Raw genomic sequence first — 26651 nt, 5'->3', positions numbered from 1 at the left:
AGAAAATCTTAAAAGCAGCAAGAGAAAAGAAAAGTTACATACAAAGAGAATCCTATAGGCTTTCAGCTGATTTTTCAGCAGAAACTTGTAGGCCAAAAGGGAGTGTCATGATATACTCAACGTGCTAAAAGAAAAAAAAATGTGCAGCCAAAAATATTCTACTCAGCAAAGCTATTATTTAGAATAGAAGAGACAGTGTCCCAGAAAAACAAAAGTTAAACCACTAAACCAGCCCTACAAGAAATGTTAAAGGAGACTCTAAGTGGAAAGACCACAAGTAGGAGTAAAAAAAAAAAAAAAAAAAAAAAGAAAAGAAAAGAAAAAAGAAAACACAAAAGCAGTAAAATTAAGTTTATCTATAAAAAGCATTAAAGGGCTTCACAAAATTAAAAGATTTAAAGTATGATGATACCATACACCTAGAACATGAGGTAGGGGAAAAAATTAGAATCTAGTGCTTTTAGAATGTATTCAAACTTAAGCAACCATAAACTTAAAATAGACTGCTATATGCATAAGATGTTATATACAAACTTAATGCAACCACAAATCAAAAACCAGTAACACATATGCAAAAAAAGAGACAGTAATCCAAGTATATCACTAAAGAAAGCCAGCAAACTGTGAGAGAACAAGAGAAGGAACAAAGAACTACAAAAACAACCATAAAACAAGTAACAAAATAGCAGTAAGGACATATCTATCAATAATTACTTTGAATATAATTATTAAATGCTTCAATCAAAAGATATAGGCTAACACACTGGGTAAAAAAGCAGACTTCGGGTGCCTGGGTGCTCATTTGATTAAATGTCTGCCTTCGGCTCAGGTCATGACCTGCATTAGGCTCCCTGCTGAGCAGGGAGTCTGCTTCTCCCTCTCCTTCTGCCTGCCACTCCCCCTGCTTGCGTTCTGTGTGTCTAATAAATAAATTATAAATCTTAAAAAAAAAAAAAAAGGGGGCAGGACCCATCTATATGAGGCCCACAAGACTCATTTCAGATCTAAAGATACATGCAGACTGAAAGTGAAGGGATGGAATAGCATTTATCAATAAATGAAAGTAAAAAGAAAGGCAAAGTATTAATATTATATCAGTAAAAAGAAAGCCAAGGTACTAATATTTATATCAGACAAAATAGACTTTAAAACAAAAACTTTAACAGGAGACAAAATAGGACACTATATAATCACAAATGTAACAATCTAACAAGAAAGGAGTATAACTATTTTTAAGTATTTACACACCCAATATGGGAGCACCTAAATACACATAAAGCAGCTAATAACAAACATAAAGAAGTAATTGATAGTAATATGGCAATTGAGGGGTGGGGGACTTTAACACCCCACTTACATCAATGGATCACCCAAAAAGAAATTCAACAAGGAAAGAGTGGCTTTGAAAGACATGTTGGACCAGTTGTATCTAGTAGATATATTCAGAAGGTTCCACCCAAAAACAACAGTGAGTACACATTCTTTTCAAGTGCACATGGAACATTCTCCAGAATCGATCACGTTAGGACACAAAACAAGTCTCAACAAATTCCAAAAGACTGAAGTCATATTATGCATCTTTTCCAACCACACTATTAAACTAGAAATCAACCACAACAAAAAAATCTGAAGGGAACACAAATAAATGGAGGTTAAATAACATGGTACTAAACAATGAATGGGTTAACCAAGAAATAGAAGAGAAAATAAAACGGACTCATTAAAAAAAGAAATATAGGACTCAAATTAACAAAATCAGAAATGAACTAGGAGAAATAACAGCTGACATCACAGAAATATAAAGAAATGTAAAAGAGTATTATGAAAAATTACATGCCAACGAACTGGACAACCTGAAATAAATGGATAAATTCCTAGAAACATATAACTCTCCAAACTTGAAACAAGAATAAATACAAAATTTGAACAGACTGATTACCAGCCATGAAATTGTATCAGTAATCAAAAAGCTCCCAACAAACAAAAGGCCAGGACCAGACCATTTTCCAGGTAAGTTCTTTATTTTTTTAGATTTTATTTATTCATTCATAAAAGACACACAGAGAGGCAGTGACATAGGCAGAGAGAGAAGCAGGCTCCCTCCAGGGAGCCTGATGCAGAACTCGACCCCGAGATCACAACCTGAGCCAAAGGCAGACACTGAACTTACTGAGCCACCCAGGCACCCTCACAGGTAAGTTCTAACAAACATTTAAAGAAGAGTTAGTATCTGTTCTTTTCAAATTATTCCAAAAAATAGAAGAGGAAGGAAAGCATCCAAACTCATCAGATGAAGCCAGCATTACCCTGATACCAAAACCAGTTAGATAGTACAAAAAACAAAACAAAACAAAAAAAACCTATAGATGGTCATAGCTGATGAACACAAATGTAAAAATTCTCAACAAAATATTATACACCAAAATCCAACAATAATACATTTAAAAAAATCATTCACCATGATCAAGTGAGATTTATTCCTGGGATGCAAGGGTGGTTCAGTATTTACAAATCTATTGATACATCACATCAACAAAAGGATGGACAAAAACCATATGATCCTTTCGACAGATGAACAAAAAGTATGTGACAAAATACAAATCCATTCATGCTTAAAACCCTCAACCAAGTAGGTTTAGAGGGAACATTCCTCAACATACTAAAGACCATATATGAAAAACCCACATTTAACATCATACTTAATGGTGAAAAACTGAAAGCTTTTCTCCTAAAGTCAGGAACAAGACAAACTCTTACCACTGTTATTCAAAATAGTACTGACAGTCCTAGCCACAGCAATCAGACAAGAAAAAGAAATAAAAGGCATCCAAATTGGTAAGGAAAAAATAAAACTTCCACTATTTGCAGGTGACATAGTACCAAGTATAGAAACCCCAAAAGATTCCACCAGAAAACTATTACAACTGATCAATGAATTCAGTAAGGTCACAGAATACAAAAATCAATATACAGAAATCTGTTACATTTCTGTACACTGATAATGAAATAGCAGAAATGAAATTAAAATAATCCCACTTATAATTGTACCAAAAATAAAATATTTAGGAATAAGCTTAACCAAAGAGGGAAAGACATGTACTCTGAAAACTATAAAACACTGATAAAAGAAACTGAAGATGACACAAATGGAAAAATATTCCATGCTCATAGATTAGAACATTGTTAAAAATGTCCATACTACTGAAAGCAATCTACACACTTAATGCCATCTCTATCAAAATACTAATAGCATTTTTCACAGAACTAAGACACATAATCATCTAATATTTATGGAACCATAAAAGATTCCAAGTAGCCAAAGTAATCTTGAAAAAGAAGAACATAATTGGAGGTATTACAATCCCAGAATTTAAGATGTATTATAAAGCTGTAGTCATCAAAATATTATTGTACTGGCACAAAGACAGACACATAGATCAATGAAACAGAACAGAACCCAGAAATAAACTCATGATTACATGGCCAATTAACGTTCAGCAAGGGAGGCAAGAATAGCCAATGGCAAAAAGACAGTCACTTCAACAAATGGAGTTGGGGAAAACTGGACCAGTTTCTTTCACCATACACAAAAATGAACTCAAAATGGAGTAAAGACCTACGAGACATAAAATCCATAAAAATCCTAGAAGAGAACACAGATGATAATTTCGCTGACATTGGCTGTAGCAACATTTTTCTAAACTAATCTCCTAAGGCAAGGGAAACAAAAGCAAACAAACTACTGGGACTACATCAAAATAAAAATTTCTTTGCAGCAAAGGAACTAAGAAAATAAAAAGACAACCTACAGAATGGGAAAAGATATTTGCAAATGACTATCCAATAAAGGGCTATTAGTATCCAAAAAATACAAGGAAATTATGTAACACACAAAAAACCCCCAAATAATCCAGTTAAAAGGGGCAGAAAACATGGACATTTCTCCAAAGACATACCAGATGGTCAAGAGATACATGAAAAGATGTTCAACTTCACAAATCATCAGGGAAATGCAAATCAAAACCACAATGAGATAATCCCCCTTACACTTGTCAGAATGGCTAAAATCAAAAACACAAGAAACAAGCGTAGACAAAGATGTGGAGAAAAAGGAAACCTCATGCACTGTTGATAGGAATGCAAACTGGTACAGCCACCGTGGAAAACAATATGGAAGTTCCTCAAAAACTAAAAATATAAATACCATATAATCCATTACCCAGTAATTCCACTACTGAATATTTACACAAAGAATACAAAAACACCAATTGGAAAAGACATATGCACCTCTATATTTACTGCAGCACTATTTACAATAGACTAATTATGGAAGCAACCCAACTGCCCATGGATAGATGAATGGATAAAGATGTAGATATATCAACACAACAGAATACTATTAGGCCATAAAAAGGAATGAAATCTTGTCATTTTAAGCAATATGGATGTATACAGAGAGTATAATGCTAAGTGAAAGAACTCAAAGAAAGACAAATACCAAATGATTTCTATCATATGTGAAATTTTAAAAACAAAACAAATGAACAAAGAAAATAAGGACAAACCAAATGGTTACCAGAGTGGAGGTGGGTGGGGATGGGTGAAGTAAGTAGAGGGAATTAAAAGTACACTTATCATGATCAGCCCTGAGTAATGTACAGAATTGCTGACTGACTACACTGTACACCTGAAACTAATACTGTATATTAGCTACAACAGGAATTAAAAAACAAACAAAAAAATACAAGGAGGAATCAGGAACATGTGGTATAGAGTCAGCCCAGTACCCCTGCAGCCTAAAGCAGAATTGGTCAACTAAGCCTAATCCAGAATTGCAGATCCATGAGCATAAGAATAAATACTTATTATTGTAGGAAAAAATTTATGGTTTGGAAGAATATTTAATGGAATGGAAAAAATGGCAATTATATATTAAATGCAAATATCTGGATATAAAATTATATATATATGCTACGATTACAATTATACATATTATATAAAATTTTTTTTAAAAGAGTAGCTACAAAAAACCTACAGCTACCACCAAACTTAATGGTGAAAAACTGAATGCTTTCCTCCAAGATATGGAACAAGGCAAGAATGTCTATCACCACTGCTTCCATTCAACTGTGCAGTGAATGTCCCAGCCAGAGCAATAGGCAAGAAAAAGAAATTAAGAAGGCATGCAGACTGAAAAGGAATAAAATTATTCCTATTCACAGATGACATGATTATGCAGGTAAAAACAAATAAATAAATAAAAATAAAAATAATCCCAAGAAATCCAAAGAAAAACTCTTAGAACATATAAATGTAGTTAGCAAACTTTTAACACACAAAAATCAAATTTCTATATACTAACAACAAATGACTGGAAACCAAAACTTAAAAAACAATACTATTTATAATAGCTTCTCCTAAAATGAAATTCTTAAGTGTAAACCTAGCAAAACATGAGAGAAATCAAAGAACTGAAGAGTAGGAGAGACACATGTTCATGGATTGGAAGTCTCAAAATAATAAAGATGTCAATTCTCCCCAAAATGATCTATGGATTTAACTTACTGCCAATCACAACGCCAGCAGAACTTGCTGTAAATAAAGATTCTGAAATTTACAAGGAAAATCAATATAACTAGAATAGATAAAATAATTCTGATAAAAAAAAATAAAGTGGGAAGAAATACAATCTCCAACTTTAAGACTTTAAAGTTACAAATCAAAACAAAGAAGGGACAGACACAGAGACCAATAAACAGATTAGAGAGTCCAGACACAGAGCCAAAGAAATACAGACAATTGATTTTTGACACTGGTACAAAGACAATGCAATGAAGGAAGGATAGTTTTTCTACAAACCATGTTGGAACAATGAGAAATTCAAAAAAATTAACAAATTGTGTTTTGTTAAAACCTTCTGTTTTGTGAAAGGCATTGTTTAGTAAATGAAAAGGTAGGCTACAGAAGTTATTTGAAAGTCACATATCTGACAATGGACTTGTGAGTGTGTATATATATGTAGTTTTAAATAAATGGAATCTATACATATAACCAAATAACCAAACTAAAAAATGAGCAAAAGACTTAAGACACCTCACCAAAAGGATGTAACATGGCAAATAAATACATGAAAAGATGTTCAACATCATTAGCCATTAAGAAAATGAAATGAGAACCACAATAAGATACCACTACACACATATTAAAATAGTTTAAATACAGTTAAAATATACACACCAACAAGAGCTGGTGAGGAAATGGAGGAACTGGAACTCTCCAACAGTGATGATGAAAATGTGAAATGGTACAACCACTTTGGAAAACAGTTTGGAAGTTTCTTATAAAGTTAAACATATACTTACCATATGACCCAGCAGTCCCACTCCTGGGTACCTATCCTGGAGAAATGAAAACTTATGTTCAAATAAAAGTCTATACATGAATGTTTACAGCAGCTCTAGTCATACTAACAAGAACTGGAAACAACTCAAATGTCCTTTTTTAATGGGTGACAGATAAACTGTAGTACATGTGTATGATGGCCTATCACCCAGCGATAAAAAGGAACAGACTATTAATACATACAGCAACTTGGATGATCTCCAAGGCATGCTGAATGAAAAAAGCCAAACTCATAGCTTACATAATACATGATTTGATATATGTGACATTCTCAAAAAGACAAAACTATAGTGACACAGAACAGAGCAGTGATTGCCAGGGATTAGAAATGGGGAGAAGTTTGTGACTACAAAGAAATAGCAAGAGAGTTTTTTGGGGTGCTTTAAATATTTGATGTCTTAATCGTGGAAACCTTCACATGTTAAAATTCATGTAACTGTACACACACATAGAACAGAAACTCAATTTTACTTATGTTAACGTAAAATATAAAATTAAAAAGCAAAATTAGATGCTCAGGCCCATGCCCAGACTTAGTGAAACAGGATCTCCAGTATTGTGATACAGCTGATTACAGTTTTAAAAACACTCCACTGGTGCTCTTGGTGTATAGCCAAGGATGAGAACATTTGGAATTCCTTGAACATGGCTTCTCTATTCCTTCTGTTACATCTTTAAGTCAGGCTCTTATCTCTCATCAGGTCTATTGATTCCTCATCTCTCTTCTTGAGCCCTACTACATCAGTGCCAGAGTGATCTTTGACAGAACAAATTTCAGCACGAGGTCATCCAAGATTTGGCCCCTCTCAACCACTCCCATCTCTCTGCATATTGTTCCTTGCATTCCACACTCCAATATTAAAAAAACACTCTAAATCCCCCAAAGTGACCTACCATTTCACACTTCTAGGCTTTTTGCTCAAACTATATCCTACGCCTGGAAATCTACCCCCACCACAAATTTGCCTGGCAAGTACCTTTTAAGACTGGTTCAGCTACATGTTTTATGTCACTCCCAAATAAAAATCTTTATTTTTTAGTTTTCTGTCCATGCTCACCATCACCTATAATACTGCCCACAAGCCTCATCTCCTACCATTCCTGCCTCACACTTAAGACTCTTAAAATGCCAATCTTCTGGGTAACTCTCTCCCAAACTTCATGTTTTTTCAGCTACTTATCCCTTACCTAATGATACTCTTCCTTCCCAAGTATAGTTCGCCCACCCACTTTTTCCTAACACACATTCATCCTTCTAGAATAAACAGCTGTCTTCTCTAAGAAGTCTCCCCCTGCAATTCCAGGCTAAGATATTTACACTCCTCAGGCAGCCCAGGTGGCTCAGCGGTCTGGCGCTGCCTTCGGCCTAGGGTGTGATCCTGGAGACCCGGGATTGAGTCCTGCATCGGGCTCCCTGCATGGAGCCTGCTTGTGTCTCTGCCTCTCTTTCTCTCTGTGTTTCTTGTGAATAAATAAATAAAATATTTTTTAAAAAAAGATCTTTACAGTCCTCTATTTCCACAGCCTACCTTATTATATTGAAATTATTTTCTGTGTCCATCTCCCACAATTTGCTTCTTAACAGCAAAAGCTATCCTTTAGATCTTTATATTATCAGGCTTAGCATAAAATCTAGAACAAACAGGTTCTTAACAAATGTTTCTTGAAAAAATAAATGAGAGTAAATTTACTGGGCAATTTAACATACGTTTCCTTTTCTCCAAAAGGATCTAATACCTAAACTTCCATCTATAGCTCAACTCTCTCCTCAGCTTTTGTAATGTTATAAACTGTCAACTAAGCATCTTTACTTAGATGTCCCACATGTGCCTTGAAATCAATTTAACCATAACTGAATCCATATTGTTCCTCAATTCCTTCTTTTAAATGTGGTCATTTTCTTGGTAAATGGATCCAAGAGCCCAAAATCACATTAGAGACACCTCAATCATCCTAAATGCCTTCCTTTCCCGCATTTCTCAAACCCAGTTAGGAAGTCCTGCTGATTTACTGAGATCTAAGCTCTCCATAGGGGCCTCAAGTCGATGCCCCTGATTCTTCAAATCTGGGCTATGCCAACAGTTATTAATATAATGGTCTTGCTAAATGGGGAAAAGACATGAACAGACATTTCTCCAAAGAAGACATACAAATGGCCAACAGACATATGAAAACATGTTCAACGTCACTTGGCATCAGGCAAATACAAATCAAAACCACTATGAGATTACCACCTCACCAGAGGCGAAAATTAACAAGTCAGAAAATAACAAATTTGGTGAGGAAGCAGAGAAAGGGGAACCCTCTTATACTGTTGGTGGGAATACAAGCTAACACGGCCACTCTGAAAAAAATATGATGGCGTTTCCTCAAAAAGTTAAAAACAGAGCTACCCGATGACCCAGAAACTGTACTACTAGGTATTTATCCAAAGGATACAAACATAGTGAGTTGAAGGGGCATCAGCACCTCAATATTTATAGCAGCAATGTCCACAAGAGCCAAACTATGGAAAGAGGTCAGATATCCATCAACAGATGAATGGATAAAAAAGATGTGGTGTGTGTGTGTATATATATATATATATACACACACACACACACACACACACAATGGAATATCATTCAGCCATCAAAAAATGAAATCTTACCATTTGCAATCATGCGAATGAAACTAAAGGGTATTATGCTGAGCAAAATAAGTTAAAGAAAGACAATCGTATGATTTCACTCATATGTGAAATTTAAGAAACAAAAGAGAATTATCGGGGAAAGGAGGGAAAAATAAAATAAGACAAAATCAGAGAAGGAGATAAACCATAAGAGACTCTTAACTATAGGAAACAAAGTAAGGGTTGCTGGGGGTGGGGGGGGATGGGGTAACTGGGTGATGGGCATTGAGGAGGACATGATGTCATGAGCACTGGGTATTACACACATTGATGAATCACTGGAAATCTACCTCTGAAACTAATAATGCATTATATGTTTATTGAATTTAAATAAAATAAAATTTAAAAAATATATATATAATGGTCTTACTGCCTACAATTCTGAACCCTAGCAATTTAGTTTTCAAAATGCCAACAGTGATCTTTTTGAACTGCAACACCATCATCTCACTCCTTTGTTTGGCACTCTACCATCTATATAAGAAAAGGTCTAAACTCCTTAGCATGGCCCCTGTTGTCTACCCAGACTCCTTTCTCTCTTTATCCACTCTATCAAACTACACCCTAGTCAGTCACACTGAACTTCTTGCATCTGCCAAGGGATAGCCATACTAGTTCACACATCTATACTCAAGCAACTCATTCTGTCTGTAACGTTCTTCCACAGTACAGTCATCTGGTGATCTTGCAAGCGTGGGGTCTAAGATTCTACTATAAAGCTATACCTGATCCATGCTCCCACACAACCACTACTCTTGGAAAGAACTGATCAATTCTTTCTTTAGATTTCCATCAATTTTATATACGTCTACAATAGCACCTGTGTATCACCTATAACATCTGTTTATTGCAATCTATTTCCCCCAAGAACACTAAAAGCCACTTGAAGGCAAGAGCATACATGATCTCCAGCATCTACAGTATCTAATAAAATTATAAGACACACTGAAGGTGTTCAATAAATGTTTATTAATGCACCTGGCTTTTAACCATGTGGCAAAATCAACAGTTCACAGTGACAAAATTTAAAATACAAAACATTAGGTTGTCCCAAATAACCACAGAGGCAAAATCCACCTGTCTCTTTAACAGAAAATAGCTAATAATTGGCATTATCCCCCAAACATACAAAAGAAACTATCACCATCAAAATTTTAAAAGTACTGACATATTTCAAATAGTATACACTGTTCCTATGTGCTGTAAAGTAAAGCTTGTTTTTAATACTTTCTCACTTCACCATTCTGCACCTTTCCATCTATTCTTTCTTATCCACATCTTGCTATCCTTAGGTTCTGTAAAGGAGCTTGTTTCAGGCCTGTTCCAGTTCTGTAATGTCTCATGTCCCAAAATTAATCCATTTTCTCTCTCCTTTTTCAGTCAAATCTCTCATTCTCTCAATGGGCAAAACTCAGGTTGATGGTGAAGCCAAGAAAGCATTCTCCAGAAATCTAAGGACAGCACCAACAAATGAGTAACTAATATGTTTAATATTCCCAAAGATTACCTGCATTTTAAAAGAGATAATTATACATGCAAATAAATACTGAGTTGCTATAATATGAGAGTAAGACTGAGGAGAAATTTACCAATGGGTAAGGAAGGGAAGGAACACAGAAGTTCATCATCTCAAAACTAAACAAGCTGTAATCACATTACACAATAGAACGAACACAAATTTTGGCTCACTGAAAGAGACTAAAAAACATCAGCAATGCAAAGTATTATTTTGTGACTCAACTGGAATATGCAGGAAAATACTTCATAAATGACAGATTCTATGTATAGTGGATTTTTTTTTTTTAAGATTTTATTTGACAGATAGTGAGAGCACAAGAGGGGAGACAGCAGAAGGAGAGGAAGAAGCAGGCTCCCTGCTCAGCAGGGAGCGGGACAAGGGGCTTGATCCCAGGACCCTGAGATCACAACGTGAGCTGAAGGCAGACACCCAACCAACTGAGCCGCCCAGGGACCCCTGTATAGTTCTTTTATGAAAAAGGTTTTATTTATTTATTCATGAGAGACAGAGAGAGCGAGGCAGAGACATAGGCAGAGGGAGAAGCAGGCTCCATGCAGGGAGCCCGATGTGGGACTAGATCCTGGAACTGCTGGTTCACTCCCTGAGCTAAAGGCAGATGCTCAACTGCTGAGCCACCCAGGCATCCCTGTATAGTTAATTCTTGAACAACAGTGGTTTAAGCTGCCCAGGCCCACTTGTACTGGTTTTATTTTGTTTTGTTGAGAACTGACAACAAATGCCACAGGGCATTTATTTACAACTTCCCACCCCAGTCATCCACAGGACTGAATGGAAGGTAATTGGCACACAGGTCACACCTTCTGTCCTCTAAGAACTAAAGGGAGGTCTGCCTAGACCATGAGCAGCCCCTCCCTGACCTCATGGCCCAGGACCAGGCAGAGTTGTAAGTTGCCCTGAGTGCTGAGCTGGGTCAAGCATCCAAGACTAGCAGGCCGGAGGCCGTGCTGAAGCAGAACACACCTAGAGGGCAAGGTGGGCACTGCTCTGGGAGGCCTTTTCCTTCCAATACTCTAGTAGACATAGATGTAGACCTAAGAATTTGCAAGACGAAGTTTATACCACTAATAGACCTTTATAAATATCAAGAAACCTCTATTCAATCAATTTTCATACCTTTACTAAATGTATTTATTAGAAGGCTACAATGGATACCCTACATGGAAAGGAGATCTTCTAAAACCTGTAAATTTTTCGTAGCTTAGGGTTTATCTGAGGTGAAAACTAAGGCTTCCTTTGTGTTTTCAAAGATACAGTAACCAATGGACTTTTCTAAGAAAGACTTTTTAATTCTTATATGATATTCACTAGATTACCAGAGACATAAATTATAAGTAGTTCCTAGCCAAAAGTCTGTTTGAGATCAGTTATTCCTTCTCCATTTTGAGTAATCAAAACAAGAAAGAGCATGATGGCATTAACTGAAAAACAAAACTTTCTTACCATAAACTAATGAGTGATGAAGCCTGATCTTCCCATATAAATGAATATATTTCCAGCATGTCACTATTCAGTGCTTTGTAGTATTCCAAATACCATTATTTATTTAAACAATCCCATATTGCTGACAACTTAGTTTGAACTTTTAATAATTATAGAGAGCACAATGATGGATAAATTTGTACAGATATCTTCACAACATGTCTGATTATTTTCTAACAATTTTTAGAAGTTATTGAAATAAAAAGAAGAAAAATACTATTTGAAATACAGGGAATGAGAGAAAAGAGTGGATATAGATGAAAGAGACAGGAAAAGGAGAGGAAATTAAGGAACAAGGAAAAAAAGACAGAGGAGCACGTTAAGGCATAGATTTAAAAAAATAATGAAACAGTATATTTGACTTTATTAGCAGAGTTGCTGTTGCTGTTCTATGATTTTCAGCAAATTCCTATTACTTAAGTTTACCTAGGGTAAAATTCTCCCTTGCAATCTTAAACTTACAATTCCTTCGTTGGAAGTTTATTTTCTCTGCCTAGATATTTATGGGATTTTTTTTACCCCTAATTTTAAATAATATCTGTAGATTGAGACTTATAAGAATCTCTTTACATTGTGTTTTTTTCTTCCTAGAATATGGCAGTTCGTATGCACAGGTGTTTCTTTAGGGCAACCATTTCAATACATTTCTGGTTATTACTTTGTTTGCAATTTCAAATTAATCATTTTTTCATTGAGGAAAAAAGAATTATCCCTATGTTAAACAGCTTTGTTAGATACCTAGGATATCTCTCACTATCTTACCTTCTTCTCATTCCTCCCAGACCTAGTAACGGACTGCCATTAATCTGGTTTTCCACAATGGAATGAACCTTCTTTCATTTCCACAAATTAGTGGTCATTTGGGAGATCATATCAAGAGATACTACCAGGTGCGTGGTTACTTTCTGATGATTTTTAAATTGTCTCAATTGCTTTAAAATATGTCTTTATTGGGACGCCTGGGTGGCTCAGCGGTTGAGCATCTGCCTTTGGCTCGAGGTGTGATCCTGGAGTCCTGGGATCGAGTCCCACATCAGGCTCCCTGCATGGAGCCTGCTTCTCCCTCTGCCTGTGTCTCTGCCTCTCTCTCTGTGTCTCTAATGAATAATAAATACAATCTTTAAAAATAAATAAATAAAAAATAAAATATGTCTTTATTAATCAAGAGTGGATTAATATGTCGATGCTCACAGGTTCTGAGGTTTGAAAAGAGGAAGAGAGATAAGAAGGATCAGGTAGGAAATAAACATAAAAGGAGTGGTTGCAAAAAAAGGAACTGAAATATTGTGATAACTTTTTTAAGTGAAAACTTCAGGATAAAAGTTTAAAAAACAAACATGGAAAACTGAGGAAAAGCAAACAGGCTTGACATTTAATTTCCAAACTCAAAGATATTTTTATTTTCTTATACATCTCCCAGAAAGCCAAATTATTAACAGTGACTATCCTAGACAAAATATTTGGGGACATTAATGGATCAACAAAAAGTTTACATTAAGAAATTTTAGTCATGCAAACTAATAAGAGATCTTAATTACACAGAATAGCATTAGGCATGCATGAGTGGCAATCAAAGCTCCTTATTTGCTATTAGGCAAAGACCACATAATTTTAATAAATGTTAAAGACAGAAAACTTCAATGAGCATTTTCAAAGACATTTTACCACATCTTATTCCGTCAGTCAATTCTCAATTTAAATTAGCATAGTGCCTGAAATGGTTATCTGATTGATGAGTCAGTCCTCACTGTCATTTATTTGTTTATATTTTTTATAAGTGGTATTTGATGAGACCAAATTTGTAGAAACCATTTAGGGAAACTTTAAAAAAAGAAAATTCAAGGGATACTCAATTTTAAATATAATTTAAAATTGCTCAGTAAATATTCATATTATTTTAGTTTTGTAATAAACCAGAAAAAGGCTAATCTTTCCTAAAAACATTTTTTTAAAGATTTTATTTATTCATGAGAGACACAGAGAGAGGCAGAGACAGACATAGGCAGAGGGAGAAGCAGGCTCCTCACAGGGAGCCAGATGCAGGACTTTATCCAAGGACTGGGATCACGCCCTGAGCCAAAGGCAGACACTCAACCACTGAGTCACCCTGGCATCCACCTAAAGACATTTTTCATTCAAACCAAGAGAAACCAACCAAACAAAAATAATTGTAAGGATAATTTGAATGCCTTTTTTTATAGGGAAATCAGATTTTGGAATATTAATCCAATATGCTTTTTGAAATGTAAAAGAAAATTATAAACTGAAGAAATACTTGTTTTAACTAAACTGAAGAAATACTTGTTTTAACTATTTCCAATGGAATATAACTCAACAAATATATAAACACATAATCACATAAATAAGTTTAAGATACCATACTTTGGCCTATTTGTTGACTTTTTAAGTGAAGAAGTGTGTATATTAACCAAAAAAAGTACCTTTCTTCCTAATTTGCCATTCAAGAGTCCTCTCCAACAGCCACAGAAATGGGGTTGGGGTGAGAACAGAGAGAATAGCTTTCGCGTCATATATACAAGCATAGAGATTCATCACTGCTTTATAAAAACAAATACCTTCTGTTAAGTTTAATTTCTGTCCGTGTGTCTTGTAGCAAAATAGTTGTAAAGTATCCACTCTAAAACCTCTGTTCTCTAATCATAATAAAATACCTACTTTGGGCACTGATACATATTTTAAAAGTTTAATTGTTAAGTATTGTTAATTTAATTATTAACTGGTATCAACATATACTACATTTTATTTCTATTCACTATTAAACTGTGGTTCCATTTTCATTTCTAAACATACAAGCACATTAGAAATTACAAATAACCTTTGGCTTGTGAATTCATTGAACACACTCTCAATTACTATGTAAGAATTAAAACTCGGAATAAAGCAGAAACCCAACAAAATACATAAAATAATCAACTTCTTTCCAACTATAACACTTTTTATCTTACATATAAAAATAAAATGAAAGAAAGGCTGACTTTACCATTACATTAATAAAATGCTAAAAGTAAACATTAAAGAACAAAAAGTACAATTTGGGGGAAAATTCAAGCAACATTATAAAAAAAATAAATAGGAGGCAACGAGGACTAATCAACCCCATCAGATACCGTGTTAGGTACTATGCTAATAAAAATGAGAATGATCAATAGCATAGGAAGTAATAAAATGCTTTCTAACTTTGTAACTTTTTTACCACCTATCAATTCACAGGGAGAAAATGAACCTATTAAATACCTCCAACTATATCCTAATAAATTCAAGAAAATAAGCACCAAAAAAGTAAAAATCTATAGAAAACAAAAGTATACATATCCTGATTTATAAAGGGGAGTTTTAGGTCTTTATTTTCTACTTTTAGAACAGGAAAAAAAATTGCAAAAGAAATATGAAAAGCAATGGTTACATAAAAATAAGTCAAAAATCAATCAACCTAAAGAGAATGAATATTCCGGTCTTATTTTCCTCAGTAGTCAGCTATATACTTGCACCCAGTACAAGTAAGAGTACATTTATGACAATTCTACCTGAGGAACAAGAGCCATAAATGACCATACTCTCACCCAGCGAACTCAACCTTAGTGTTTAATGTAAATAATTCTGCATACATAACAATAAATTTTGCAGGGATTAATAAATATATATACACACAAATATATATATAAGAAACATTTGTACAGCAAAATTTAAAAGTGAATGTTCCTAAACTAAAAACATACTTTAAAACATTATTAAAATTCTTGGTAGGAAGACAAAATACATATATAGAAAATGCATATGAAATGATGAGATCATACAACTGAAAATTATGACAATTACACAATAACTATATTTACTTAAGTTTTATTTACTTATTTTAGAGAGAAAGCATGCGCACACGGCGGGGGGGGTGGGCAGGGAGAGGGAGAATCTCAAACAGACTCCTGCTGAACGCAGAACCTCACAGAGCTGGATTTGACAAGATCCCTGACATCACGACCTGAGCCAAAATCAAGAGGTGGACACTTAACCAACTGAGCTATCCAGGTACCCCACAATAATTTTATGCTTATGAAGACAATGAGATATATACAACCAGTTATTTTTAGGTAATAAAGTCTTACTTCCTATAACATTTTAATAAGATTTTGTTTTTATTTCAATTTTTAAAACGATTTGAAAATGCTACAAAATATTAAGATAAAAAGTAAGAATATTTTTAAAAGATGAGGAACTCAGGTACCATAAAAGATCACCAGAATCCTTTTTTTTTTTTTTTTTAAAGATTTTATTTATTTATTCATGATAGTCACACAGAGAGAGAGACAGAGAGGCAGAGACACAGGCAGAGGGAGAAGCAGGCTCCATGCACCGGGAGCCTGACGTGGGATTCGATCCCGGGTCTCCAGGATCGCGCCCTGGGCCAAAGGCAGGTGCCAAACCGCTGCGCCACCCAGGGATCCCCACCAGAATCTTTAAGAGTGTCACAGAACAGGTGAGTTTTCCAAATGGCTTAAAGTATTAAAATCTTAGTTTAAAATTTTGTTTAAAATATTATATATACAGAAATACATATAAATCTGGCTGACTTAAGCAAAACACCAAATAAAATGATTTTTTGTATGACAGACTCAACGATGCTATTATTAACATATAGTGTGTAAAGAGCCTTGAGAGTCACTGAAATATAGAAAGCAGTTATTTCTCTGTACTGTTGTGAGATAGTTGTTACGTATTTTGCCCCTTCTTTTTTTTTAAGATTTTATTAATTTATTCATGAGAGACACAGAGAGAGAGAGGCAGAGTTAGAAACAGGCCCCATGCAGGGAGCCCGATGTGGGACTCGATCCTGGGACTCCAGGATCATGTCCTGGGCCGAAGGCAGGAGCTAAACTGCTAAGCCACCCAGGCATCTCCTCCCCTTCTCTTTCTTAAGAGTAGCTTTGTTTTCATAGAAGTCCTTCTTTCCTTATTTGTAATGTGTTAATTGTAAAAAAAAAAGTTTTATGAGTAAGGGTGCAGGAGGGGTGCACCACATTAGGGCCAAAAAGACTCATTCATATTCTAATTCTGCAAACATAGGCTCTAAACCTCAGTTTCTTCTTTTGCAAACTGCAGATAATCATAGCACCTAAACACATAGGGTTGTTTGGAGGACGAACTGAGATAAAGACAATAAAGTAATAGGCACAGAACTTGGCATACAGTAAACAATAAATATAAGCTATTTCTTTTCCTTCTTACTATTGCCTTACAAAATTAATGAGCTCAATTTTTGAAGAATACATCTGTGAGTGTATGTGTACGTATGTGTGTTTGTGGTATGTGTTGTCAGAATAAGGTCTAGAAAAAACACTTCAAAAAGTTAATAGTGTTTCAAAGAAATAATTTCATGTCAACTAAGACAGCTAAAATAAAAAAAAAGACAGTAATAATTTTTGGCTGGCAAGGATATATGAAAAACCCTCCTACACTGCTGATGAGGATATAAAAGGGTACAGCCACTTTGGAAAAAAGCTTAGTTTCTTAAAAAGTTAAACAAAGGTTTATCATATGACACAGCAATTCCTCTCCTAGGTAGTAACTATACAAAAGAAAAATTTAGGTCCACATAAAGACCTACACACAAATATTCACAGCAGCATTATTCATTCAACCCAAATGTCCATCAACTGGTGAATAAACAAAATGTGGTGCATCTACACTCTGGAATACGATTCATTAATAAAAAGAAATGAAACAGTGATACATGCTACAACATGAATGAACCTCAAAAACATGCTGAGTGAAAGAAGCCAGACACAAAAGACTATATATGTATGATGATACTTACAAGAAATATACAAAAAAGGCAAATCTAGACACAGAAAATATATTTGTGAATACCTAGAACTGGGGGTGACACCAGGGATTAGCTATAAACTGGCACTGGGATCTTACTGAGGTAAAGGAAGTGTTCTGAAACTAGATTATGGTATGGCTGTACAACTCAATGAATTTAATAAAAATCATTACAATTAAAATGGGCAGACTTTGGGCATGCAGTTGGCTCAGTCAGAAGAGCATTTGACTCTTGATCTTGGGTGAGTTTGAGCCTCATACAGGGTGTCAAGATGAAATAAATTTTTTCAAAAAAGGGCAGATTTTATATTATGTACATTATACATCAACAAATTTCTTTTTTAAGGTTAGCAATGGCTATCTTCACTTAGCAGTGTCACAAATGATTTTTCCCCAGTTTTACTTTTGAAAGTGGTTTGAAGAAACGGTTTTATTTACAACAAATAAAGAAGGATAAACTGCCAAATTCATTGGACTTATATATAATTAAAAATAAACAGGCAGCGTAAAGACATTTGGACTCTCCTCTGAATACCTGGAAGTGAAGACATGATACTTACTGTCAGCTTATATTTTTATTATTTCATTTCTTAGCAAGGTTCTAGATAGATAAAATTATTTAACAGCTGATTAAGTGATTCAAACTTGTGAGAAAAATATCAACTGCCCCACGTGAATTTTTCTAAAGATACTGCCAGAGGTAATAATGTGATATGAAATATTTTATAGATTTTTTTCACAATCTTTCCTGGATGAGAAAATAACAAGACTATATATAGGCCAATGTAGTTATATCAAGTCTAAATTTAAGCAAAACAGAAATACTAAAAGAATACTAACCTTTTAAATACTTGGTCCCAGGACCCTTTTATAAAGAACTTTTTCAAGAGACACACACACTGAAGCCTCAGAATAATTGTCTTCTAGATTTTTGAAACAGAAATCAGCCAAAGACTGCATTTGACTGCTTTAAACACATATATGGTATACTCTATAAATGCAACTCAAATCAAACTGGGTCTGAAAAGTTAGGAAAGGGAACTTTCACTCGTTTTCTAGGGCTGCATTAACAAACTTGGTGGCTTAAAGCAAGAGAAATTTGCACTCACAGTTCTGGAGCTCAGATATTTGAACTACAGTATCTCTGAAGGCTCCAAGGAAGAATCTTTCTTGCCTCTTCCTAGCTTCTGGTGACTACAGGCGTTCCTTGGCTTATTTACGGCAGTATAACTCCAATTTCTACCTTCATTTTCACATGGCCTTCTTCATGTATCTCCCCGTCCCTTCCTCCACTTATAAGAACAACAGTCACTGGATTTAGACACACCCTAAATCCAAAATGATTTCATCTGGAGATCCTCAACTAATTTAAATCTGCCTTTGGTCCAGGGCACGATCCTGGAGTCCCGGGATCAAGTCCCGCGTCAGGCTCCTGGCATGGAGCCTGCTTCTCCCTCTGCCTGTGTCTCTGCCTCTCTCTCTCTCTCTCTATGTCTATCATGAATACATAAATAAATAAATCTAAGAAATAATAATAATAAACAAATAAATATGCAAAGATTCTATTCTAAAATGGGATTAGGCCAGTTGTTTATTAACTATGTGAAAGTTTGTTCTCTTAGGAAAAAACTTCACTGAAAAAAACCTAACAACTCAAATTTGAAATTGTTTTGTGCATTCTCAGTTGGAAATATCCTATCATTTTAATTGTGTCCTTTTCTAATTAGAAAGTAGCCTATTTTATCATCAGGAAATTCTATCATTAAAAAATTACATATACATATAAAGGATTAGAAGAAAATGTTTATTAGAACTTATTTCCCAAAGGCTATTTCTCTCCTGGTATTCCCTCATCATTTTGAATGCCCTCTCCAAGAATCCTGTAGCTCTGTACAAGACTGTTGTCATACAAGCAACCCGTCAGCAAATCCCATGGACTCCTTTAAAATATATTCCAAAAAGCAACCAATTCTCACTGCCCCCATCAGCCTAGCCTAAATCACTACCATCTCAGGCCAAAGTGAGCCTTTTAAGATGTAAATCTGCTACATCATTCTCTCACACAAAACTCTCCGGGTGGCTTCTATCATAGACACAATAAAATCCAAAGTCACTCTCCCCTCCTACCACTATCTTCTCACTCTTCCCCAGCCGCATAAACCTCCTTTCTTCCTGGAAAGTACCACGCATACACTTGTCTTATTGTTACCTCTTTTTGTTTCATCCAGGTATCTGAAAGGCTAAATCTCTGTCTTCTTCCACTTCTCTGCTGAAATGTCACCTCATAGAAAGGCCTTTACTGACAACCCTATCTAAAACTGCACTCCTGGGTCATTCTCCCTTTACCCTTCTAAACCACTGCTTCAGCAAATAACAATCCAACAATCCACGTTTATTTGTTTTTTACTGTTAGCCTCCATGAACTAGCAAGTAAGTTCCATGAAAGCATGTTTGGTTCAGCACTGTATGCCCAGCACTGGAACAGTATCTGGCACACAATTATCTGGCTAGCTCAATCAATATCTAGATGAAGAACACACCTAAATTTGAATGGTGACAATCTTTTCATGTATTTTTTCCCTTTTCAAATATCTCCTCCTCCACTTTGTAAGGAATATGACAAATATTCCCCCAGATTATTTCCTATTCACAATATATTTTTATTCTGCTTTGAAAAAACAATTACCACACAGACGTTTCTCTACAAGTTAAATATTATCAGGAGAGACAACTAGTTGCTTTCCATAGGATGGGATGGGAAACAGAGAGAGCTAGTAAGCAAACAGTCCTATGATGGGATACCACTCTTCCCAACTGCTCCTTATTTCTGACTTTCTTCTTCCTACCTGTCAACAGAGCTGCTTCCCAAAACACAATGACTATTCTGAAGAATAGTCTCATCTATACTTAGGGCTACTGTGTCTATTGTATCTCTATGTTATCAGTAATTAGGGCTTTTCTTTCCCTTGAATAGGGTCCCAAAATAAATTCCAAGGAACAATGTTTCACAGAAGTGTTAAAAGACACTGAAAAGGGTCAAATAAGAAAAACTTCAATAAGCAAATAGAGCAGATATCTTTCTTAGAGGACTTTTCAGAATCTCAACTATGTTAATGTGCATTGTAAATCTCCACAATGGAAAGAATATACACTGAAACCCAAATGTATTTTTTCACTCAAATTTAATAGAATCTTTTCATCAATCATTTGATTCATTACTCTTTTATCCTAGCTATAGCAAAAATTCTGTCAGCCTGACTTACTGAAAACACCTTATACCTTAAATATCAAGGAAGGTTTAAAAGGTTTAAAAGGAGACTTGCTAATTGATTTAAATTACAATTAAAAGGGACACTGGGGGATATAATTTGGGAATGAATCACTTTTTTCCTTAAAAGGTGAAGAGTAACAAAAATTGATATTACCAAAAGTAGCATAAAATTAGGGTAAACAGCACGCAAGTAATTCCTCTCCACCTATATATCCCTTTTTGCAACACTGCTAACCAAAATAAGGGCAGGATTGGAGGTACAGAAAGAAGTGCTGTAAATTTTTAGACTAAATATTATATTTGTATTTCTGGGGATAACTATAATTTTGGGTAACAGACTATTAAAAGAACTAAATCAGTAGGATCACTTTAGGATATGATAAACAACACAAATTCGTATGTTGTCTAATATAAAAATTACTTCCCTCACAAGTCCTCTTTTTCTCCATCATTCTCCCATATCTCAAGGGATCTCACCCTTATGATGGCCCCTGCATGCCTCCCTTGCCTCTAAAACCTTCTTGTGGCAACCTTTTTCACTTCTATTCCATAACAGTGCCAGCTTCTAACCTTGAACTAGTTCATCCTAACATTTGTAGAGTATCTTCATTGATATCTGTTAGAAGCGGAAGCTTAACTAGTCACTGCTCTAAAATCAAAGAAACTCCTGAAACTTAGAGGCCACATTGGAATATGGCCCAAATGTACCCTCCCGTGAGACAAACAATGCTACCTTCAAGTCCGATCCTGCAACAATCCTAAATTCTTTGAAACTAAAAATAGCTCAGCTGTTGTCTCATCTGCCAGCAGATGGCCAGACTATTTTTAATTCAGGATTCTAGAGAGCAGGAATGGATCAAGCTAAGCTAGGGCAGCCTGGAAGAGTTTACTCTTAGCTGCAGAGAGCTGTAGCCGGGCAGGTACCAAGAGAGGGCAACCTGGAGCTGTTCTTGGGCCTATGGACTTCACACTGATTATAACAATACAGATGAGAATATTTTTTTTAAATCATTATTTAAAATAAAGTCTGAAATGTAAGATAATTTGACAAAAATTTTAAATAATCTGCATACCCTTTAAAGTTTTCCTTACTTTTCTTTTTGTGAAAATAAAATGTAATTTCCTTTTTGTACGATCTTTGGGAACGTATTTTGTTTTAATAAAGTAAAATCTCCCCTAATCTTGATAAGGTTTGCTAAAAGCTTTAACAAAAAAACAAAAACAAAAAACATTTTATTAAGAATATGTGGTGAACTATGATTTATTTACAGAAAAACTGTAACTGGCCACTGTTAAAAGGTAACTGAATTTTGAATACCAGTTTTCTGAAATCTCATCTGCCAGTAACTTTAAAACACAAAAGGATTGAAAGTCTGACATACTATATACTTTCCTGTTAATTGTCCATCTTCCTCCAGCTCCTCTGTAGTGCTCCATAAATATCTGGGGGTGGGAAGGAGGAAGAATGCTGGCAGGTGTAGTCAGAAAGGTTATTTAGAAAGTATATTTATAAGGATTATAGCACTAGCTTCTATACTTCCATCATACAAGTCCTACCCACTCATAACCTAATCTAGATCTGAGATGACCAAACCAGTCCATTCCAGTTTACCTTCCCATCCTGCTTGATGGCCACAGAGATTATCAAGAGACCAAAGTGGGTCTGGATTCTCAATAACCAAGAGCAGAGAGGAGATTTATAATAGTTTCCAGGGACAATATATATTTGAAGACACCAACTCACTGTAAAACATTACTTTCTAAACAAAAAACAAAACAAAAACATTACTTTCTTTAAAAATGAAAGGGGTTATCCCTATCAATTTATGAGTGGCAATAATTTAGATAGATGACTAGAAGAAGAGACAAAGTTCATCAGGGATTAACTACCTTGAGATTGCTCAATGAGATTTTGCATGAAAACTAGATGCAATTTTTATAAAATGTGAGAAAAAACCTTATACATCTTTTATAAAGTATTGCATTGCCTAGCCCCTGCCTGGGTAGTCACATCCCTTATAATAAGCTTCTCCTAACTAAATGGAAAAGGCATGCAAAAAGGTAAAACCAGCAAAATCTGCAATAGACGATTCCTCATATAGCTAGCACACACACTACCCAGTAGCTCCTACATCTAGATACAGCAAGGATCAAGCCATAAGCCCTCAATCTCTGAAGACGGCAATCAAAAGGGGGAGGAATACTCAGTGCACAAGTTAACACAACGGTGCGTTCACGTTCATGCAACATTAGAGAGGATATAACGGTACAATAATAAAGTTCACTATCCTAATTTTACAAGGAAGGAAGAAACGAAGGCCCAAAGCCTTGACTATACTGCACTGTAACAGAACTGGGATTTAATCCCAGGATCCCAGATTTTCCTTCCACTGAACTCTCTATTAAAACACACTCAACTTATACTGGCATTTTGGAGGAAAAAAAATATGTATACAAAACACTATCTTGTCAGTCTAATATCTATAATATATTAAAAATGTAATTAGCATGGAAAATCTGGTCTCAAACTAAAACTTTAGTCTGAATCTCTTAAGTTCCTTAGCCTGCAAGTTATTATAAACCTAGACATAATTCTTTTAAAAACTCTAAAAATCATTTCTTCCCTCATCCCACCCCAATGTAACAATTACTCCTTTAGTATCTAGATATAAACTCAATTTTTATCACTATACAATGTCTTCTCATCCACCTAGAACAGTCTTCCATTAACTACAAGAATAAAAAAGATGAACTGCTGATCCATGAAGGGCCAAATAACTAAACTTAAACCCACTACACCAAAGATTCAAAAATATTTTAATGAAATTTTTTCAGTAGTATCTTTCAAATCATTACCTTAAAATACCTAAAAAAAAAAAAAAAAAGAAAGAAAAACAGTACAGCTTATTGTAGCAGATTAAAAAGTAGTCTACTTTAATAATTAAAAGGCCTTTCCTGTCTTCACCTTTTACTTCAGCACGCATTTAAGCTATTTTGGATTTTACTCCATTCAAGAACACTTTTTCCCCAAAGCCCGTTTAACAAGCTTCATTTTCTTGTTAATTTGATATAGTCTATTTCCAGTGCTATAAAATTAAAACAGAAGCATTAGGAATTCCTCTTTGTGTTAAATGTCCTGGTCTTTCCTTAAAAGATTTCATCTTTGACGGATGCAATAGATCAGTGTTCCCCCTTTAACAATTCCTCATCTGCCTGTTCTCACTACAGGTATTGTTTGGATTTACTCTGCTATAGGCTTCGGTACGCTACATCTCCTCTCTGAACTATAAATCAGAATTCAAGCTTGAGAGCAGCTGCCACTGTCCAGACATGTGGCTGGTGGGTGTCATTGTCTTTTTCATTTTCCCCATTTCAAACCCCTCCCTTCCTTGTCACTAGAGCCAGCATATTTAAAGGTCCTTCCCTTCCTTCCTCGCTTTTATATCGCCACCCCCACCCCTTAACCTCTCTCTGGTCGTCTTCTTCCAGGTCAGCCCAGTCACATACAACATCACTGTTTTTCCTGTGGCGGAGGCAGAGAGATGTCAGGATGGACTGTACACCTCTTGCAGACTCCTCCTCAAGACTGTCAACAAGGGAACAACTTCGGCCTATCTTCCCAAAGTACCACGCCGGAACCACAAAGTTATCGAAATTACGATACGGAACCCTTCCCACGCCCCATCTTAACAAATCAGCTCCACCTCAATTTCCAAGCTAATAAACAACAGCTCCTCTTCCGCTCATCACAAAGGGGGGATAGCCTGTCCGCACCGCACGGTCCACCAGCAAAATCCTCTCCTACTCTCAAGTCGGTTCCAAGCCTAGCTAACTGCCCTTTCCGCCTCCACCCGGTCTCTGCCCCGCATCCAGCCGAGTTACTGTCAACTCCGGCCGCCGAGCAAAGCGCTTCACGCGGGCTCCCTGAGGTCGGCGGCGCCGGCCTGCCGCAGCCCCAGACGACCCCACCTCCCGGGGCGGGTGCCGCGCCCCCCCCCGCCCCCCCACCACTTCCCCGGGCCTCCTCCCAGCTCACCTAACGCCACCTCACACGCTTTGCGCAGCTGGGAGTGATGCGCCTTCTTCACTTCCTTGTCGGCCAAAATCTTCTCCAGGGCCCGGGTCAGGAACATGTTCTTCGTCTTCTTCCCCTCATACATGGACGCAGAGAAGGAGGCGGCGGCTCGTCCGACCCGCGGCTCCCAGCGGCTGGAGGGGAGGAGGAGCGGGAGGAAGAGGAGAGAGAAAAGAGAGGGGGTGGAAGTGGGGGAGAGGAGGCGTGGAGGGCAGCGGCAGGATCAGGAAGGGACGGCAGGTGGGAGCAGCCGCGGTGCGGGCGAGGGGCCCGGGGTCTTCCCCAGCCCTGAGAGGCCGCCCCTAGAGGGCCGCGCCCGTCGGACCTCCGCTCGTCCCGGTCTGGGGTCGCTTCCCGGCCAACCCCCCCTCACTCGCCCCTCCGGCCCAGGGGCGGCGAGGGAGCCCAGCCCGGGCGGCCGTCTGCCGGGAGCCGAGGGACGCGGCGGCGGCGGCGGCGGCTCAGAAGCCCGGAGAGAGCACGGCTGCCCTGGCTACTGTGGGGATTAGCACCCGCCGCGGCCGCTGACTGGCCTCCATCACCGCCGACCTGCCCCGGCCGCCATGTTGGGAGGAAACGACGCGTCACGCAGCGGCCGAACGGCTGCAGAGGAGGAAGCGGCGGCGGCGGCGGCGCTGCCTGCCCAGAGCTGCCGCGGCGCGGGGAGGCTGGGGGCGGAGGGCGGTGCGGGAGGAGAGGCCCGAGCCGCAGCGCTACGGTGGCCCGGCGGGGCCTCGCCGCCTCCTGCGTTCGCCTGCAGGGCGGCGTGGGGCGTGGCGGGCGTCCTGCGGCGCCGGGCACCTCCCGGCGGCTCCGCGCACCTCAGGGCGGAAGACCCCGGGCACCCTGACTTCCGCGAGGTGGCAAGGACTCCAGGCTACGCTGCCTCCACTTCTCCGACTTCCTGAAGATCCCATGAGTGGAAGTGCAGTCCTTTCTGCTCCGGGGGTCACGGAGGCAGCCGCATCGCCCATTCTCAGCAGCTCAGGGTTTCCACCTGCCGCGCTAAATTTCCTTACCCGATGTGCGAAACTGCTGTCCAGGCTCGTGCCCTCCGACCTCCGACCACCTCAAGGAGGAGTCTCTCTTAGCAAGAGTAAACTAGAACCAATTTGCCATGGATTCAGGCATGTTTCACTTTAAAAAAAAAAAAAAAAAAATCTCTGTCAGAGTCCTCGGTTAAACTCTATAGATTTCAGATCCCTCCTGAATGGAGTCTAAAGTTAAGCCAACAGGTAAACGTTTCTGATTTGACGGAGTGCCTCAGAGCTCCGTGTGTCTGTGCTTTTAATACTAAGATGCAGTCAGGACATGAAAACCAGGTTAAGAATAGAAGAGCTTTAAATACAGATTACCACAGACATGTGACCATGTG

The 26651-nt window shown here is 37.2% G+C and overlaps 1 protein-coding gene across 4 annotated transcripts in view; it reads right to left on the bottom strand.

Moving 5' to 3' along the window:
- ARFGEF1 (ARF guanine nucleotide exchange factor 1) overlaps nucleotides 1-25906 on the bottom strand; it is a 140622-nt gene extending 114716 nt beyond the window's left edge. Inside the window, exon 1 of one of the 4 annotated variants that reach the window (XM_077876676.1) lies at nucleotides 25238-25906. In XM_077876676.1, coding sequence (XP_077732802.1) covers nucleotides 25238-25361 — 124 coding nt within the window. In that variant the 5' untranslated portion in view covers nucleotides 25362-25906. The remainder of the gene's footprint in view (nucleotides 1-25237) is intronic. The other 3 variants (XM_077876677.1, XM_077876678.1, XM_077876679.1) reach the window with 3 other exon arrangements.
- Between the last annotated feature and the right edge of the window lie 745 nt (nucleotides 25907-26651).

Source organism: Canis aureus, chromosome 28 (genome assembly GCF_053574225.1).
Source record: "Canis aureus isolate CA01 chromosome 28, VMU_Caureus_v.1.0, whole genome shotgun sequence".
NCBI lineage: Eukaryota > Metazoa > Chordata > Mammalia > Carnivora > Canidae > Canis > Canis aureus.
The sequence above is the reverse complement of the archived record's forward strand: the minus strand, read 5'-3'. Positions and strand labels throughout refer to the sequence as shown.